Source organism: Orycteropus afer, unplaced genomic scaffold (assembly GCF_000298275.1).
Source record: "Orycteropus afer afer isolate SDZICR_OR568_19922 unplaced genomic scaffold, OryAfe1.0 scaffold00049, whole genome shotgun sequence".
NCBI classification, from domain to species: domain Eukaryota; kingdom Metazoa; phylum Chordata; class Mammalia; order Tubulidentata; family Orycteropodidae; genus Orycteropus; species Orycteropus afer.
In genome coordinates, this window is record NW_006921636.1 from 11,010,792 (window position 1) to 11,029,199 (window position 18,408).

The 18,408-nt window shown below is 52.3% G+C and overlaps 2 protein-coding genes across 2 annotated transcripts; one reads left to right on the plus strand and one right to left on the minus strand.

Annotated features, from left to right (window-relative positions):
- The first annotated feature begins 298 nt into the window (after positions 1-298).
- Positions 299-9,668, plus strand: ACOT8 (acyl-CoA thioesterase 8). Its single transcript, XM_007938370.2, has 6 exons — positions 299-417; positions 2,098-2,234; positions 4,878-5,103; positions 7,386-7,543; positions 7,998-8,192; positions 9,550-9,668. Exons 1-6 carry the CDS (start codon positions 299-301, stop codon positions 9,666-9,668), a joined length of 954 nt encoding a protein of 317 aa, XP_007936561.1.
- A 511-nt stretch (positions 9,669-10,179) lies between these two features.
- Positions 10,180-16,823, minus strand: SNX21 (sorting nexin family member 21). Its single transcript, XM_007938372.1, has 3 exons — positions 16,571-16,823; positions 15,704-15,861; positions 10,180-10,854 (listed from the first exon to the last, which is right to left on the minus strand). The coding sequence occupies exons 1-3, from the start codon at positions 16,821-16,823 to the stop codon at positions 10,180-10,182; spliced, it is 1,086 nt and encodes a 361-aa protein (XP_007936563.1).
- Positions 16,824-18,408: the final 1,585 nt, after the last annotated feature.

An 18,408-nucleotide genomic window follows, 5' to 3' on the forward strand; every position in this document is an offset into this window, starting at 1 on the left:
GAAAGTGACACTCAGCCCTTATTATCCAGTACCGATGTTCCGCCCTCTCACTATCACATCCAATCACACACCGGACGACCAGACTGGCACTGATTTCCTTCAATCGTTACAGAAATTTTGCCACACCCACCAGAAGACTGACAGGAACACCAACCAATTATAGGCGGAACTCCGCCTTCTCACGGTTCCGCAAGGGACTTCCGGTTACTAGGGTAATTTGCCGGAAGCTGCGGGTTCTGGCTAGATTTCCGCATGCCCGGCCTAGCGCGGTGTCTAGTACCGGCAGCCAGTGGGCAGGATGTCGTCCCCGCGGGCCCAGGAGGACAGGAAGGGCGGCGGTGATTCCCCCGGGGACCTCCGCAGCGTCCTGGTCACCAGCGTGCTCAACCTTGAGCCACTAGACGAGGATCTCTTCAGGTAGCCGGCCGCGCGCCCCATTGGGACAGAGGCACCTGATCTCGACTGCCGCCACCCAGTGGCTCAGCTCCGGAACAGGGATGGGCTTTGAGCGGGATGCAGGCTCTGCCGCGATCGAGAGAGGGCTTGTCCCTCACAGAGCTGTCGTCACCGCCCCGGCAACCTCCCTCCCACTCCGATCCGGGACTGCGCAGCGCCATCCCTAAGAGGTCCTTGAGATCTGGGCAGATTAAAGTGCTGACCTGAAATACGGCAGTCTGCCCTTAGAGGTCGTGTTGCTAAGAGAGCCAGCCCAGAGAGGACGGTGGTTTGCCCAAGGGCACACAGCTGGTCAGGTTTAAAACTTGTCTCTAGATTCGCAGCTGCTTCCATTTTTACTATTCTTTTCCTCTTATTAAGGAGCTCTGGTGGCGCAGTGCCAAAGGCAGTTGACTGCTAACCAGAAGGTTGGTGGTTCAGACCCACCAGCCGCTCCATGGAAGGAAGACTGGGGCAATCTACTTCCGTAAAGATTTACCGCCTCCGAAACTCCTAGGGGTCGCTAGGAGTCGGAATCGATTCGATGGCAGTGAGTTTGTTTTGTTTTGTTTCCCTCCTACTGCCCCTTCCCCACTACTTGGTGGGATCTGGTAGCGCCTTGTAGCGCCTTGTTCATCCTGAGGTCTGAGCCGTTGCCTCTTTGCTTCCCAGCGTCACTTAAGCTCTTGACTGCAGCTGGGAATATAATTGCTTTGGCTTCCAAATGTCCTCCTGGCTTTGTTGGAAGCGACCTTTGGCTTTAATCTCCCTTTCCTGCACTTACCAAAATACCCAAACCCACTGCCCAGGAGTGGATTCTGACTCAGGGACCCTACCGGACAGAGTATAACTGCTCCACAGGGTTTCCAAAGCTGTAAATCTTTAAGGGACACAAACCGCCACATTTTTCTCCCCTTTAGCAGCTTGCACCACCAATCTTTTGCCAGCACTTTAACCACTGAGGCCTCCAGGGTTCCTCCCCAGTACCTAACGACTGGCAAATAACTACTGGAGGGTTATTTGCAACACATTGCTATGGAAAATGCTAAACTGGGGCAGGGCAGTGGAGGCTGGAGACCTAGGTACTTCAGCCTCCACTTGGCTCACATGCCAGGTAAGTTTCTTCACTTCTGGGGTCCCAGTTTCCTTATCTGTACACTTCCAGCTCTGAATCTGGTTCTAGGAAGAATTGGGCTTTTGTGGTGGAGGGCTATGAGGGGGCAAGCCTTAATGCAGTCCACCCCAGCTCAGCTCTTGGGGTTTGTCTTGGTCCACCCAAGGCCCTGAAAGGCTTCTGTCTTACCTTGGTATGGGGAGTGGAAGAAACACTGGACTTGGAGTTAAAAGACCCTGGTACTGTCCAGGATTTGTTTAAGCTGTGTGATCTTTCTCAAGTCACTTACCCTCTCTGGTCCCCATTCTCTTAGTGTAAGCGAGTTGGATCGTTATCCTTAACTGAATCCATAGAAGGGCTTTGCATGGCTGTGAAGGCCACAGAGTTGCAGAGTGATGTGTAAGGATATTTGCCTGGAAAAGGCCCATGGCTTTTCCCTAACTTCTCAAAAGGATCTCAGAACCCAGATCCTGCACTTGAGGCTCTGTGAGAGCTGTAGGATTCAGCCCTGCACCCATATCGCTCCAGTTTTCTCTCTCTTCCCACAGAGGAAGGCATTACTGGGTACCCACCACCCAGCGGCTGTTTGGGGGTCAGATAGTGGGTCAGGCCCTGGTGGCTGCAGCCAAGTCTGTGAGCGAAGACGTCCACGTGCACTCCCTGCACTGTTACTTTGTCCGGGCAGGTAAACCACCCCTCTTTTCTCCCACCCAGTCCTGGGGGCCCAGTATCCATTTCCTCCTGGCCTTGGAGGGATGACTGAGGAGACGGTGAGAGAAGAAGGGGGTGGCTGGCCAAGGAGAAAATGGAAGGGGGTTGGGGAGAGAAGAATGGAGACAGAATTCCAGGCTCAGGGCAGCTAAGAGAGGAGCAAGACCTGGGGCCAGCAGTTAGCCTTGGCCTTCATACTTGTTAACACTCACTGTTAACTTGTTCTCTGGCCCCCTAATGACACAACACTTGTTGCTTAGTTGCCGTCTGCTGGTGCAAGCACCGTGCTAGGTCCTGAGATCTGCTGTAACCTCTGCTAGAGGTTTGGGGGTACGGCAGCCTGACTGGAGCTGCCTGGGGACCTGGAGGCTTATAGTGGGGCGATCTCTATAGTTGTTTATAGCTTGGAGATCAGGTCAAGAAGCCAATCTTCTGAAACCTGTGCTCTCTTGGGAGAAACGTAAAAATCTCACTCACTTTCCTCTCCTCCCTGTTGCGCCCAATTTTAGAGTCATTTGTTCAGAGTCAAACCAGCTGGGAAGATTTTGTCTGACTTTCTATTTTGTGATTTGTATTTAGTAAACAACAGTGAGGTTTTTCTTTCATTTTACAAATAAAAAAATATAATAATCTATTTTTTTCACACTGTATTACCACGCCCTCCACTCCCTGTCCTTTTATTGCCTGTGCTCCCTGAGTATTTGGGTCCTTGGCAGCCCAGTGCTTACCTTTGTGCTAGTGGGGAGCCAATGTGTGCTGTATTTCTTCAGTCTGGCTAGAAAATTCAAAGACGCTGGCCTTTGGATGTTGCAGTCCTCCTAGCTTAGTGAGAGAATTGGCTGTTTTGTCTTGTCTTAGCAAGGTGTGGCCTTACTTGATCCTCTGAATCTGTTTCTCAATCCTGTGATGAAAGAATTACACGTCTTTGCAGTGAAAGCCTCTAGGGCAGTGCCTGGCGTGGTGCATGTTTTACATAAATGACGACAGTCTCTTTTTTATGATGATGAACTTAAAATTAATTTTTGCAAAGCACAAAGCCAGCCAGATACATTATCTTGCTTCATCCTCCTAAGCAAACATGAGGGTGACCATTCCTGCTACCACTCTGTGTACAAGGAAACGGGGACCGGAAGAGGTTTGTAACCAGCTCCCGCGGCTTTTCAGGGAGGTAGAGCCGCGATCTTGAACCTGGGTTCCTGTGCCTCCACCTCTACAGTTTTCTGCATCTGCACCTTTCTCTTTCACTCGTGCAGCTAATTCCAGACCAGGTGACAGCTGTCAGGGTGCCCGTCCCAGGTTCCAGGAGAAGGCTCCTTCTCCTTGCTACCATTCCAAAATTAATCACCAGTCATTTTATAATTAATCACTAATAATTTGTTCCCTACTTCTTCTTGGAAAGGCTGCAAGACACCTTAAGGTAATTGACAGCTATCAAAGGACTATCAAATGAAAGGCCAAAGGACAGCCAGAGAGTAGTAAGGGGAGAGGTGTTTTGGGGGAATGATTTTACCAGAAAACTGGGCTTGGACATATTGTTGCAGTTGCTCACAAAATTTAATTCTTAGCTCTGTGGCAGCGAAGGCAAAAGGGAGGCAGGCTCTCATCAGTCTGTGATGTGACCTGCTACCACATACCTTAAATACAGCCACTGAGGATGTTTCAAATTGTGTGTGTGTGTGTGTGTGTGTATGTACCCATGTACATATATACAGTATTGTTCATGTAAAAAAAAAAAAAAATATATATATATATATATATATATTTTACATAAACAATACTGGGGAGGGTAGTCTTTTGTCATTTGCATGATCAATTGTAAAAGCCCAGGGCCGACTGTTAAAAGTATTTTTTCAGGGCGGTAACAGAATGTAGTCCAGTCATGTAGTATGCTGCAGGTTTAGAGCAGTTTGGAGTTCGTGACCTTTTTTCTCTATAAAGGACCAGACAGTAAATATTTAAGGCTTTGTGGGTCTCTTTTGCGACTACTCTGCTGTGTAGCTCGCAAAAACAACTATAGACAATATGCAAATGAATGATTGCAGCTACATTCCAAAGAAACTTCTTTTACCAAAGCAAGTAGCAGGCTGGATTTGGCCCACAGGCCAGGTCCATAATTTTCTGACCCTGACCTAAAGAAATGGTTCTGGACTCATGACATGATCCCAGTCACAGACAGAACAAGATGAAAGCTGAAGAGTATTTATTTTATTTAACAAACATTTATTGAGCACTTACTATGTGCCAGATATTATTCTAAACACTTTACAACTAGAAGAAGCTCATTTAATTTTCATAAAAGTCCTGAGATCTGAGCACTATGAAGATCCCATTTTATGTATGAATGAACTACTCAGAGAGGTTAAGTGACTTTCCCAAGGTCACACAGCTGGTGAGTGGCAGAGTGAGGGTTTGAATGCAGGAAATCTGGCCACGTCCAGGTATTCCACCTGCCCCACGAGCATTGATGGTAGGGCCTGGTGTGCTCTCTGTATCCTCAGTACCTGGGCTTAGTCAGTTGCTACCAAACAGAGAAAAGAACAGAGGATGAGTGGCAGAGGTGCCCATCTGACCTTTGTGCCGATGACAGTGGATGTAGGGCTTACTGTGTCCACTGCAGGGGACCCAAAGGTGCCAGTGCTGTACCAGGTGGAGCGGACGCGGACAGGGGCGAGCTTCTCGGTGCGCTCCGTGAAGGCGGTGCAACACGGCAAGCCCATCTTCATCTGCCAGGCCTCTTTCCAGCAGATTCAGCTCAGCCCCTTGCAGCACCAGTTCTCCATGCCTGCCGTGCCCCCGCCGGAGGAGCTGCCTGACTACGAGGCCCTCATTGAACAGTACTTAAGGTGAGAGGCCCAGAGGCGCCAGGCAGTGCTTTTCAGCGGTGGTTCTTACCTGTTAGCGAGTCACAAGATCCTTTTGTGGGTCTTGCCCAGCATTTTTAGAAGTTAGAAATAGAAAAGAAGATATTGGAGTAAGAATCCTTTGTGACACTTTCATTTCAGTTGTGTCTATTTCACGGGTGTGTGTGTATTAGGTCGAGATGTAAAATGTGGTGCTTCTATACAGCCAGTGTAGGCACTGTTACAGCCTTCATGCTTGTTAACATGTTTGAAATATTTCTGTGACAGCTTGGTAAATAGTCCCCTCCCCAGGCCGTTGAGTAATCCTCTCTCCTTTCTCAGTCATCCATGATGCAGCAGCTTAGGAGTTAACGCCTGGCACCGGTAGGGGTCTCCTGGGACCCTGCTGCAGAGCTGTGGCCCAGACTTGCTCTGAGTGATCACTGCCTTTGCCATCCACACCAAAATCCATTCCAAGTGATTCCAACTCATAGCCACCCTGCAGGTCAGAGTAGAACTACCCCACAGGGTTTCCAAGGTGGTAATCTTTATGGAAGCAGACTGCCACATCTTTCTCCCACAGAATGGCTGGTGGCTTTTTGTTCGCAGTCGAGCACTTTAACCACTGCATCACCAGGGATCCTTGCCTTTGCTTTGAACCAAAAAAAAAAGTCACTGCCATCAAGTCAATTCCAACTTGCAGTGAGGGTTTCTGAGGCAGTACATCTTTATTTATAGAAGTAGACTGCCCAGTCTTTCTCCTAAGGGGTGGCTGGTGGGTTTGAACCAGCAACCTTCTGGTTAGCAGTCAAGTGCCTTGGGCACTGTGCCACCAGAGCTCCTTTGCCTTTGCCTTACTGGGTGTTAAATAATCCCGACATCACCTGGTAAATGTATTTCTTACTTGGATCATGGCCAATAAAGTCTGAAAAGTGCAGATGTGGGAGAAGGCGCTGTGGGTTCAGACTCAGAACACATCTGGCTCACCCGCTGTGGATTTGCCCAGCTCCCCCCGCCTCCCTGGCCTTAGTTTCTGCTTCTAAAAAGTGGGAGTGGTCACTTCTACCCTGCCCGCTTCAGAGCTGTTCATGAAGACAGCTCCTCTGTCGATTCTAGGGAGACAGAAGTGTGGGTGGGATGGATGTGGGTTCGGGAATCCAAAAGGCCTGCATTCAAATCTGCAACTCTCCCTGCTTGCTGTGTGAGTTTAGGCAACTTGCTTGCCCTCTCTGAACCTGTGTCCTCAGTTGTAAAATGGTGCTAATAGTAATTCTTGTCTCACAAAGCTGCTGTGAAGATTAAGTAAGAGAGATAAGGCACTTAGTAGGTACTCAGTAAATTATAGTTATACCACTACTGACAGAGAGGAACAAACAAGGGCTTATTGTTTGTGGAAATGAAATGATTGTTCTTAAGGGGCCCTGACTCTGGAGCTGTGCTGTCCAGTAAGGTAACTACATGTGGCCATACGAAATTAATTGAAAATAAACCAATTAAAAAAATCAGTTTCTCGGTTGTACTAGCCACATTCTGAGAGCTCAGGAGCCACGTGGGCTAATGGCTACCATGGTGGCCTGTGCAGATATAGAACATTCCCTCATTTCATCACCACAGAAGGTTCTACCGGACAGCACTCATGAGGATAGGGATGAAAATGGCTGCACCCCCAGGAGCAGCAGGGGTGGTAGTTACTATGGTGAAGGGGCTTCCTTGGAAATGGGCCCCTCTGTTTGGGGGAGACAGTGTTCCCAACTGCTTAGCATTAGGTCTAAGCTAGGCGGCCTGATTCCTGAATGTGTAGAAGTGTTAAGAGTAGGAGCTGTGGGACCAGGCTGCCTGGTCCACGTGCTGCCCTCGCCACTTTCAGAGCAGCTGCGTGGCTTCTCGGTGCTTAATTCAGTTATGGGAGTGAGGCCAGTGCCTATCTCACAGGGCTGCTGGGAGGAAAGAGTTAATGCGGAATGCTCAGAATGCCTCTCAAGGGTGTGTCTTACCATGATGACTGTCTGTGCCATGATGCTGGTTACACGATAGGTTGCCACGATGATCTACATTGTGCGGATGGGAAAAGAGACTCAAGAGATCCCTAACTTGCACAAGGCCGTGTGGCTCATGGGGGGCAAAGAAGGGCTTCCAAAGCTCTACTGTTGTGTCTGCCACAGGCGTAGGGGAGCTCTGGGGACAAGTCAGGAGTCCTATAGAAGAAGGAGGGGCCAGAAGAGGCAGCTCAGATGAGAGGCTCCCCTCTCCTTGTGTCTCCCCCAGCCCATCCCCTTCACTTTCAGGGACCCTAACCTCCATAAGAAGTACCGAGTGGGGCTGAACCGAATTGCTGCCCAGGACGTGCCCATTGAGATCAAGGTCGTGAACCCACCCGCCCTGAACCAACTGCAGCGCCTGGAGCCCAAACAGATGTTCTGGGTGCGAGCCAGAGGCTATATTGGTAAGAGCCCCCCATGGACTGGAGGGAAACACTTCCCCTCTCTGGGACCATTTCCTGATCTGTGTGATGGGAGGCTGGCCCAGTTTCTTACCAGGGCTGTCTCATGGCAGGAGTTGGGAGGTGAGTACAGGCCCAGCAGAGGCCATTTCTCGGGGAGGCTGGGCGCCTCGCTGAGATTCTTCTCCAGGTCTGCTATTAAACATAAGGTACCTCTGTGCAAACTAGAAAGAGGCCCCCCTTCTGGGGCCCAGGTGGGAGACCGGTGAGTGAAGGCTGCATTTCTGTCCTTGCTCATCTCCCCTCTTACCCCATCGCACACACACCTTGGGCCAGGTGCCCTGGTGCAGTGAAGTGTACACGTCTGTGCACGGCAGCCCCTTTCTCCCCGTGCCCTGTAGGTCCTGAGCCGACATGCCCAGGACCCCAGGGCTGATGGGGGTGGGACATGTTGCAGGGGAGGGCGACATCAAGATGCACTGCTGTGTGGCTGCCTACATCTCGGACTACGCCTTCCTGGGCACGGCTCTGCTGCCCCATGAGTGGCAGTATAGGGTGCGCTTCATGGTCTCCTTGGACCACTCCATGTGGTTCCACTCTCCCTTCCGAGCAGACCACTGGATGCTCTACGAGTGTGAGAGCCCCTGGGCTGGTGAGTGTGGGACCACGGGGGGCAAGGGCACTGATCCTGGGGTGGTAGGGAGCCGAGTTTCTCAGGTGATGCTGCCCCCCCTTCCTGTGGGGCACTGCATGGGTCACCACCTCTCCTGCCCTGTTCCAGCCTTGGCATCCTTCAAATGACAGGGTGAGGCTTGAGGATGGGACACCTGTGCAGCTCTAACTGGCTTTAACATGCTGGGAAGGTCAAAGGAATATGATTCATAGAGACCCAGTCTAGTCCCAGAGTCACTCCAGGTTCTCTGTATGATCTGGGGCGACTCCTGTCACCTCTCTGAGCCTCAGTTTCCCCATCTGAGCAAATATGGGTTGTATTAGAGCGGTGGTGGCTCATCAGACTGTCACTCAGGGCAGCTTTCTCAAAACATCCTCAGATTCCACCCCCTCGGCTCTGACTTAGTAGGTCTTGGGTAAGGCTCAGAAAATGGCATTTTTCAAAAAGCTCCCTAAATCTGCTTCTAATCTTCCTGATTCTGCTGACTAAGCTGGTTGGGGGTCAGGGACTCCCAGGTTCCTCAGGCTCCACTACGTGGACAGTCCTCTTACGGGAGGGAGAGAAAACCCAGATTCATCCATCGGTGTCTAGTCTCAGAATGTGGGTTCCTTTCTAAGAAAGTCCACTTCAAACGAGGAAAAGCCTTGTTTTTGTAAAACAGGGACAAAGTTCAAGGCACTCCTTACACTCAGGAAGGAAAGGGCTGTTCTCAGGTATAGAAGTATCAAAATACAGATTGACAACTGAGACGGGACACTTGGGTTCAGGCCCTCGTCCTCAGGGCTCACCTCCCACGCCCCAGAGACTTTGGTGTCAGTCTGGGCAACTATGGCGAGAACTAAGTGACCTAAGCTATGTGTGAGGGGGCCCAGTGGTTCTCTTCATAAACATTGAACTCAGGCCCAAGGCCAGCAAAGGGGACAGGTCCCTGCACTGGGCCTCTTCTTCCACTTGGTGGTGGGGCTTTCACAAATTACTAGCCTGGAGGACCTAGTTTGATGTTACAGAGGCAACTGATGGGTTTCCTAACACAAGTAATCAGAGGTGGATCCGCTTGGCCAAGCCACTGAGAGTTTGTTCTCCAGGCCCCTCCCTCTGCAGACTTTCTGAAAAAGCTAAGTGCGAGTGCTTGTAGACTGTCAGGTAGGGGTCCCACGGGAGCGTCACCCCCCAGTGACTGCCCCTTATAGGCTCAGAGAGGGACGTGGAGCCACTGGCACAGTATTGGTGCGTTGGCATGGGGTGGCCCCTGCCCTGGGCTCAATTGTTTCCCAGAAGTGGGCTTGGCTGTGCTTAGCTGAGAGAAGGCCATTCTCATCCTTCCCCTCTCCCACAGGTGGCTCCCGGGGACTGGTCCACGGGCGGCTGTGGCGGCGGGATGGAGTCCTGGCTGTGTCCTGTGCCCAGGAGGGTGTGATCCGAGTGAAGTCCCATGACTCAAAGAGCAAGCTCTAGCCAGAGGTACCAGCTTGGCCTGGGGCCTCAAGGACTTCGCTTCCACTCTTACTCCTGAAGCAAGAGTTACAGTAGAAGGTTGAGCCTTCCGATGCACACATCCAATAAAGAGACTGGTTCCACTGGAGTGGCTGGCCTTTAATCTCCCTGGGCTGGGAAGCAACCCTCCCTCCACCTTCAGCTCCAGGGGTCCAAGGTCCGAGTCCCTGGCCTCACTTGCTTGGAGGTCCTTGGAAAAGGGAATATTGATCCCATCGTAGGCACAACCCCCAGCTGTTCATAACCTGGCGAGGCTGCATCAGCCTTCCCTGTACCATTCCGGGGCCACTCCAGCCAAAGTTTGTCCTGAGCCCAGCGGGACAGAAGAGGCCAAGTTCCTCGCTCTGCTGCAGAGTCTCTTTGTGGACCTTTCAGGGGCTTCCAGCACCCCCTGCAGCTTCCCAGCTATAGCTTATGTCCTCATCAGGCCCCCACCTTGGGGCAGCAGCCCCCACAGTGACCTAGGCAAGGTTCAGTCCAGCACCTCCTTGATGAGCAGCTCTTTGAGGCTAGGGGGTGGTGTCGGGGTAAGGCCTGCCTCCTGTAGGGCCTGAAGCCGGGCCTCTGACTGACGTTTGTCCAAGCCCAGGCGCCAGGAGAGCCGGACATGGGCCTCCAGGAAGGGTGCCAGCAAAGGGTGAGGGCTCTTGACCCCCAGCAGCTGTAAGGCCCTCTCGCAGCAGGCCCTGGCCTCCCCGGGGTCCTCTAGCTCCTGGTGACACACAGCCAGCCCAGCCAGGGTCAGCAGGGGGCGGTCTGGGCCCGAGAGCGTGCCCAGCTGGGTCTGTAGCTGCCACGCATTGGCCCACAATGCCAGGGCCTCACGATAGAGGCCAGTGCAAGTGAGGCTCTGTGCCCGCCGCAGCTCGGGCAGCACGAAGAAGTCCTGCAGGTCCGGGGCATGGCGCAGCTCGGGCACGGCCTGCAGGTGGCCCAGAAATTGCTCGAAAGCCCGGCTGCGACGGGCAATGGTCTCTGCGGTGAAGTTCCGGCGCAGGCGCTTCCGAGGGAAGGAGATGGCAGCCATGGGGCCCCGGAACTGGCGCTGCAGGCTCCGGTGCAGCTGCTCAAAGTCTGAGTAGCGGCGGGAGATCTGGGCCGGCTGGCGGTCTGGAGGCCCTGGGCCTATCACGGCGAGGGTGTAGAGCTGCGGGGGGGGGGGGGGGGGAGTGTCAGGCAGGGGAGAGGTGTCCACAGGCTCCTTTCCTTCCCACCTCCCCACCTCTCCCCTTGACCCACAGGGCAGGGCCTAGGGAACCCCACCCATCTTACCTGAGGCTCGTCTGAAATGACCCAGGCCCATGGCAGCACGGAGAGAAAAGACAGACATGAGCTTCAGTGCCTGGGGCCACTGCCCCTCTTTGCCCCTTCTTGGGAGCACCCCTTCCCCAGAGGGCTGCTGGCTCTTCAGACACCTCCTCTGAGAGCCAGGCTGATCTGAGGCAACCATTAGGACCAGCTTGGAGCCTTGTTCCACTCCAGACACAGCCTCCATCCAGGCCAGGTTAATCAAACCAGATTCAGACAGCCTCAACTGATACCTGCAAAGATGCTGGACTAGGGCTCCAGTTCCCAACCCCAGCTCAGCGCCTGCCTCACTGTGTGACCTCTAGGATCTGGAAGCGTTGGACTGGGTCAGTGTCGACTTAATGCCTATGGGTGTAGTACCTACTTTTTACATACCAGAGTAATGAACAGTGAATCACAGGTAGGAGGTGATTCCCCCTTCGATTCTCTCTTAATCTCTGACTGTAAATTGAGAAGCTCTCAGCTTAGGGCTTTATGATGATTCTTTTAAGCACCCTTCCGACACTTCGCACCTCTAATTTTAGAAAAGAGCCAGAAAGCTGATCTCAGGTCAGGCAACAGCAGTCTCTACCAGGATTTAACGACACCCTTCATTGTCAACTGCCTTTATTTTTGATGGCTAGTTTCTATTTAGGGAGCCCTGGTGGCACCATGGTTAAACACTGGGCTGCTAACAGAAAGGTCAGTGGTTTGAACCCACCAGTGGCTCCTGAGGAGAAAGATCTGGTGATCTGCTGCCATAAAGACCACAGCCTAGAGAACCCTATAAGGCAATTCTGCTTCCACACGGCTTATCATGGGTCAGAATCAGCTCAATGGCACCCGACATTAACAGCTTCTGTATGTGGCAAGTGAGGATTTCCACACGCAGTATTGCTGTAAAGTTGTCTTTTAAAATAAACTTATTTAAGAAAAAAAAAGCAGGTTCAGTTAAAGAAAATAGTAAGCAAATAATCGTACAAGTGGTACTCAGACAGGACAAGGACTGGGAAGGTGGTGTGGAAGGACCGAGGCTTGGGAAACAGGGGACACAAGGACCACTGAGCGCCCCCCCGCCCCCCGCCAGGTCTAAGAACCTGAGTATGGGTTAATTCATAGTAATGCCAAACCAACAGGTTTAAAAGGAGATCAGCAGGCATTAGGTGTTAAAGGCATACTCACACCAAACAAACACAAAGGTTGCCAGGGAGTTGGCTTCAACTCATGGGGACGCTGTGTGTGCTCCCTAGGGTTTTCTGTGGCTGGAATCTTGGGAATAGATTGCCAGGCCTATCTTCCAAGGTGCCTTTGGGTGCATTCGAACCATCAACTTGCGGGTTAGTAAGCTAGTGCTTAGTTTGTACCACCCAAGGACTCCAAAGTAATGCCAGACCCACTGCCACAGAGTTGATTCTGACTCACAGCAACCCTATGGGGTTTCCAAGGCCATAAACCTCTACAGAAGTAAACTGCTTCATTGTTCTCCTGTGAAGTGGCTGGTAGGTTCAAACTGTTGACCTTATGATTAGCAGGCAAATGCCTTAACCATTGCATCACCTATAGGCTCCACAGTAACACCAGACTTAGCTTTTTCTCTCCAATTTTTTCTATAGGACTGTCAGTGTTATAGCCACTCCCAATCACTTAGGCTTGCCCACTCTATTGTCTTGAAGATTCTCAGTGTATATTAATGTAGTGGTGTTGTTAAATAAAAAAAAAAAAAAAGTGAGCTCTGGTGGTGTAATGGGTAAAGCACTTGACTGCTAACCAGAGGGTGGGTGGTTCAAACCAACCAACTGCTCCACAGAAGGAAGATGGGGCGATCTACTTACAGCCTTGGAAGCCCAATGAGTTGGAAAGTGTTGTTAGGTGCCATCAATTCAGTTCTGACTTGTAGTGACCCCCAGTGCAACGGAACGAAACACTGCCTGGTCCTGCACTATTCTCTAAATTGTTGCTGTTTGAGCCCAGGTTTTTTTTTTAATTATGATTTGGGTGAAAGTTTACAGAGCAAATTCATTTTCCATATAGCAGTTCACATACACGTTGTCCCATGGCATGGACTGCAGTCCCACAGTGCAGCAGCTCTCTTCCCACTTCCTCCCCATAGTTACCCCTTCCCTGTGTCCTTCTCTCCCATTCACTCCTGCCCCCTGAGCTGTCTCCCTGTGTATACACAGCCCTTCTACTCTCCGATGATTGATATACAAGGAGTATATCTGCCTAATGTAAATGTTCAGCTGGAAGCCACAGGAGTGGGTTCAGTTCCAGACCTGAAGGGCAGCTAGGGGCTCTTCAGGGGTTCCACCAGGCTGTGTCAGACTGGCAAACATGGTCCCTTTTTTTTTTTTCTTCATAATTTTGAGTTTTGTTCCACATTGTTCTCACACTCTATCCAGGATCTCCTACACAGATCCCTCTCCGAGTGGTTGACAGTGGTAGCCGGGCACCATCTAGTTCATTTGGTCTCATAGTCATATAGGCTGAGGATCATGTGGTGTTTGAGCCCATTCTTGCAACCACTGTGTCAATCCACCTTATTGTGGGTGTTCCTCTTTCCCGCTGACCCTCTACTTTACCAACTATATTAATATAAAGAGTTTGAAAGTCTCACAACAACCAAACCTATTTTACTCTCATTCAAATCTACATTCCTGGAACATATTGGCTACAAAACCCTTTTTTGAATTCCCTTAATATTCCAGGGAACCATTATTTTTCAAAACACACTTCAGGAAGCACTGGTCTATAATAACCCATTATGTTCTTGTAGACTTTATTTTTACAAAAAAATTTTTACATCCATTGTCTCATCTGATCTTTGTCACCTCCCACCGAAACTGAGCACCTACCTGTGCCCTGTGCTGAGTACTTTACAGAATTACTTCATTTAATTGTCACAACAGCATGCAAAGAATGTGTCCTTATCTGGCACAGCTAAGGAAGCAGGCTCAGAGGGGGCAAAGAGCTCAAAGACCCACTCTGAGGCACACAGCTGATAAGTGGCCCCGCAGGGATTCAAACCCACGTAGGTCTGATTCCCAAACCTGTGCTCTGAGCCCCCAGAAGTTAGATGGGGATCAGGGGTGTCCACTGGACAGAGAAGGTGACTTGCTTCTCCAGACATGCGCCAAGAAATACTTGACCATCTGCTATATCCTGTTATTCTCTTCCCATTCGAAGGCACCCTCATTCCTCTCTGCCCTGGGCTGTTCCCAGGAGGCTGATCCCTGGTGGTCCCTTCCTGTGGACGACCCCTCAGCCACCTCAGAGCTCTGAGATCTTCGCCCCTTCAGACCTGGGCATCACAGAGTCAACCCCTGCTCAAATTGGAGGAGTGTCCCCAAGGGCGTGGTCCTGTTTACTAACAGCAGCAGGGAGGTGTAGAGAGGCCCAGATGTGGGACAGGCTCTGGGCCCCCTTCCTGCTGAGTCAGAGGCAGAGGAGGGACAGGAGGGGCAGAGCACCACCACTACCACTGCCAGGGCTGGCCAGGCCAGGCTGGGTTTCAGACCTGGCAAGGAGCATACCCTGGCAGGCCTCATTCCTCATGCCAGTTCCGCTCCACAGCGAGGGCAGGGACTCTAAGGCATCTCCTCCATGTTACGCCACCGCAACCCCAGACTGGTCCCCTAAGTCTGGCCCTTAGGACAGGATTCTCCTGTTCAGGGTGGGGGAGAATTGCATCACCTGGGTTAGAAGGAGGACACAGCAGGCCATACCAAAAAACCAGACTTACTGCCATTCAGTTGGATCCGACTCATAACGACCCCTCCTTGGGTTTCTAAGGCGGTAGTACTACGGAAGTAGATTGCCCAGTCTTCCTTCCGAGGAGTGGCTGGTGGGTTCGAACTGCCAGCCTTCTGGTTGGCAGTCAAATGTCTTAGGCACTATGCCACCAGAGCTCCTACAGCAGACCACAGGTGCCACTTATTTTTCAACTCGAAGTAAAATAATATTTAAAAACCCAAACTCACTGGTTCCTACTCATGGTGACCTTGTAGGAAAAGGAAGAACTGCACCACAGGGTTTCTAAGGCTGTAATCTTTACAGACCAGATTACCACCTTTTGGTTAGTAGCCACCAGGGCTCCTTCTAGCGACCATTTTATTGAGCATCTCATAATGCCAGGCAAGCACAATGCTAAGGGCTTTCTGTGCCCTTTAATTCCTGCTACAGTCCTCTGAGGGGGATACCACTGTCATTACCCCCATTGCCTAGGTGAGAACCTAGATGGTCACAGGGGCACATGACTCTTCCAAGCTCAAACACCTGGGATTGCAGGGATCAGGTAAATGAGACTTGACTCAACCCTATTCTGGCTCCACGACCCATTTCCTTAACCACTAACCCATGAAACTCTGGTTGCAAGTCTAACCCAGATAATGCCCTTCCCCCCATATCTTGCTACAATTTATAAAACCCTTGCACACAGATCCATTCTCTTAGTCCCAGAACCAGAGTGGGAGGCAAGTTCGTTATCCCACATTAGTCAGGCTTGGAAAAGCTAAGTCATTTGAGGACCTGCAAGTTACAACCCCTTTCTGGTCTCAGTTTCCCTGCCTGTAAAACGGGACAGCCGATTCTAACTGCCTAGCCAGCCCCCTACCCCAGGCGACGCCCCTTCCGGGAAGTTAGAGCCTTCCCTAATGCCTCTTAGCCACACCAGGCTTCTGGACTCACAGCCCAGGACCAGGATCCTCACTCACCACGTACTTGGAGGGTGGGTCCTTGACGACATTGGCGCTGGTCACCTCGAAAAGCAGCCGCTGGGGTACCAGGGTGTTCCGGGACTTCTTCCAGAAATCCTGCAGCTGCCGGGCCAGGACCTGACTGCCCCGCGGCCCATCAGGCGGGGGCATCGGTTCTGTGGAAGCACAAATTGCTGGTCACATCCCAGTGCCGAGGGCCAGGACCGATTTGACCACATGCCATGAACTCACTTCCCCCAACCTACGAGGCAAGCTTTATCCCCATTTTACAGAAATGGAAACTGAGGACCAGCGAGGGGCCGGATGCCAAACTGTGTCTGGAAGATAAACAAACAAAACAAACTATTTCCATCAAGTCGATTCGAACTCAGAGACCCTATAGGACAGAGTAGAACTACCCCATAGGGTTTCCAAGGCTGTGAATCTTTAGGGAAGAGGACTGCTTCACCTTTCTCCCGCAGAGCGATTGGTGGGTTCGAATTGCCGATTTGATTAGCAGCCGAATGCTTTAACCACTGAGTCACCAGAGCCCCTTTCCTGGAATACAGTAGGAGCTAAATAAATGTTCCCATCCCAAAGCATCGCTAGCACATTATTACCGTTTGCATACCAGGCCCTATACGTTTAATGCCCGCACCAGCCCTGAGGTGGGGGTAACTTTCCCTATTTGACGCAAGGGAAACCTTGGCTCAGAGAGGTGTTGTGACTCTCTCAAGGTCACACAGCCAAGAGGTGGCTGGGCACTTGAGGAAGTGTCAGAGTTTCGGCTGGATCAACTCCGAGCGCCCCCAGATGCTCTCGGAGCGCGGCTGGGACGGAGGCCTAACCGAGCTCCAGGGTCCCGGCCCGTTTCCCTGCACTCGCCTGCGTCTTCTCCGGACGCCCCGTCCCCGGGGAGCAGCGGGTCGGGGCCAGCCTCCTCGTCGTCCCCGTCGTCCTCGTCCTCGGCGCTGGTGAAGCTGAGGGTGCCGCTGAGGCGGGAGGACAGGCCCTCGGCGTCGTCGTCCTCCAGCTCCGAGCTCTCGGGGAACTGCTCGGCCTCAGGCCCAACCGCCGCCTCTCCAGGGCTGTCGCCAGCCAGGACGTGCCGCAGCCGGTGGAGGAGCCGGGAGGCCATGGCACCCTGGGGGGAGCGCGCGGCGCTGAGTCCTCGCCAGGGAACAGCCCCGCCCGCAGGGAGGAGGGGACGGGCCCGGGCGGAGGGGGAGGAGCCTCGCAGGCCCCGCCCCGCTCCGGGGGTCCGGCGGGTAGCCCGGCTCCCGCCGCACAGCCTCCCGGACCTAAGCGCTTTGGGCCGCGCTCTTCCAAAGAGCACTGGCCGCTCCCACGTCTCTCCGCTCCCTCGCGAGCCTCTACCTCGTGCGGCCCGCGGTGCACCCCGGAGCGCGCCTCCCTCGGGGTCCCGGTGCAGCGCCCAGCTGCTCGCCGAAGCCTCCGGGCCTCTCCGAGCGCCGCTACGGCCTCTTCCTGCCGCCGCCCCGCCTCTGGCCCCGCCCGCTCCCTGGAGCCGCCCGGGAACCCTGGGCCCTGAGCTCCAGGAGGAATCTGGGAATTCTGGGTCATCCCAGGGCGAGCTCCAAGCCTCCCGCAGATAGTCCCCAATCTGTAGGGGCGCGCATCCTCCTTGAGTCCTCCCACCGCTCCGGCAGAGCCAGGCTGACTCCAATATTAAAGCGCCCTCACTCCTACTCCCCAGTTTCCACCTGATGCTCTTGAACTTTCCCAAGTCATTATGCGATAGTAGAAAGCCCCTTTCTCCAGTTAGGAAACTGAGGCCAAGAGAAGACTCGTGACCTGGTTTGGAATCTGATCTTGATTTCCTAGGCTTTTCTGGTATGCAAACGTGGAACCAATCATCAGTTTTGCGGCGATTAGCTGCAGCCCGTGGAAGGAGCCTAGTTCAGTGAGTGCCTGCTACAGAAGGGCTGACGAAACGATCAGTTATGTAATGACCGGGTCTTCCACAAGGTTCACAGGCTTTCACAATGCCATTTGAGCCCCACACTTAGGAAGTAAGTAAACGGGGAAACTGAGACCCAGCTGGCAGAATTACTGGCTCAAAGTCACACAACTTATCAGAGGTTTCTGGGGATGGAGGCTTGGAGCTCAGGTCTCCTGGCTGGTCTTCGCAGCCACCGTTTTCCCATGCTGCAGGGGGTTAATCTCAGCACTTCCGCTGGGTCCGGGTTTATCTCTTTTATCCAGAGGGCAGCAGCAAGTCAAGAAGACTAAGGACGCTTCCTGTCACCAGACCTAGATATCAGTTCCTGGCAGGCAGATACTGATAGTTACACAATCAAACAAATAAAATCATTGGTTTTCCAAGTCTGTGAATCTTTACCGAAGTAGGCTGCCCCATCTTTCTTCCGCGGAGGGGCTGGTCTGCAGTGGGTTAGAACCACTGACCTTTCGGTTAATAGCCAAATGCCTTAACCACTACTCCACTATTTTGCGCCTACCCTTTTTGGGTGGCCAGGAGAGAGGGATGGTAAGATGAACAGATGAACAGAGGGGTGAGTTCTCATTTCTGGAGCTTCTACTGTTCTAGGCATTTGACAGGTCACACTGAGCCTTACAGCCTCCTGGGAAGGAGGTTTATTACTAATAATAAACAGGGGAGCTGGGATTGAAGCTCAAGTCCGTGTCATATCAAAGTCATAACCCCTCTTCATTCTGCTTGGAGGCACGGTGTTGAGGCGTGA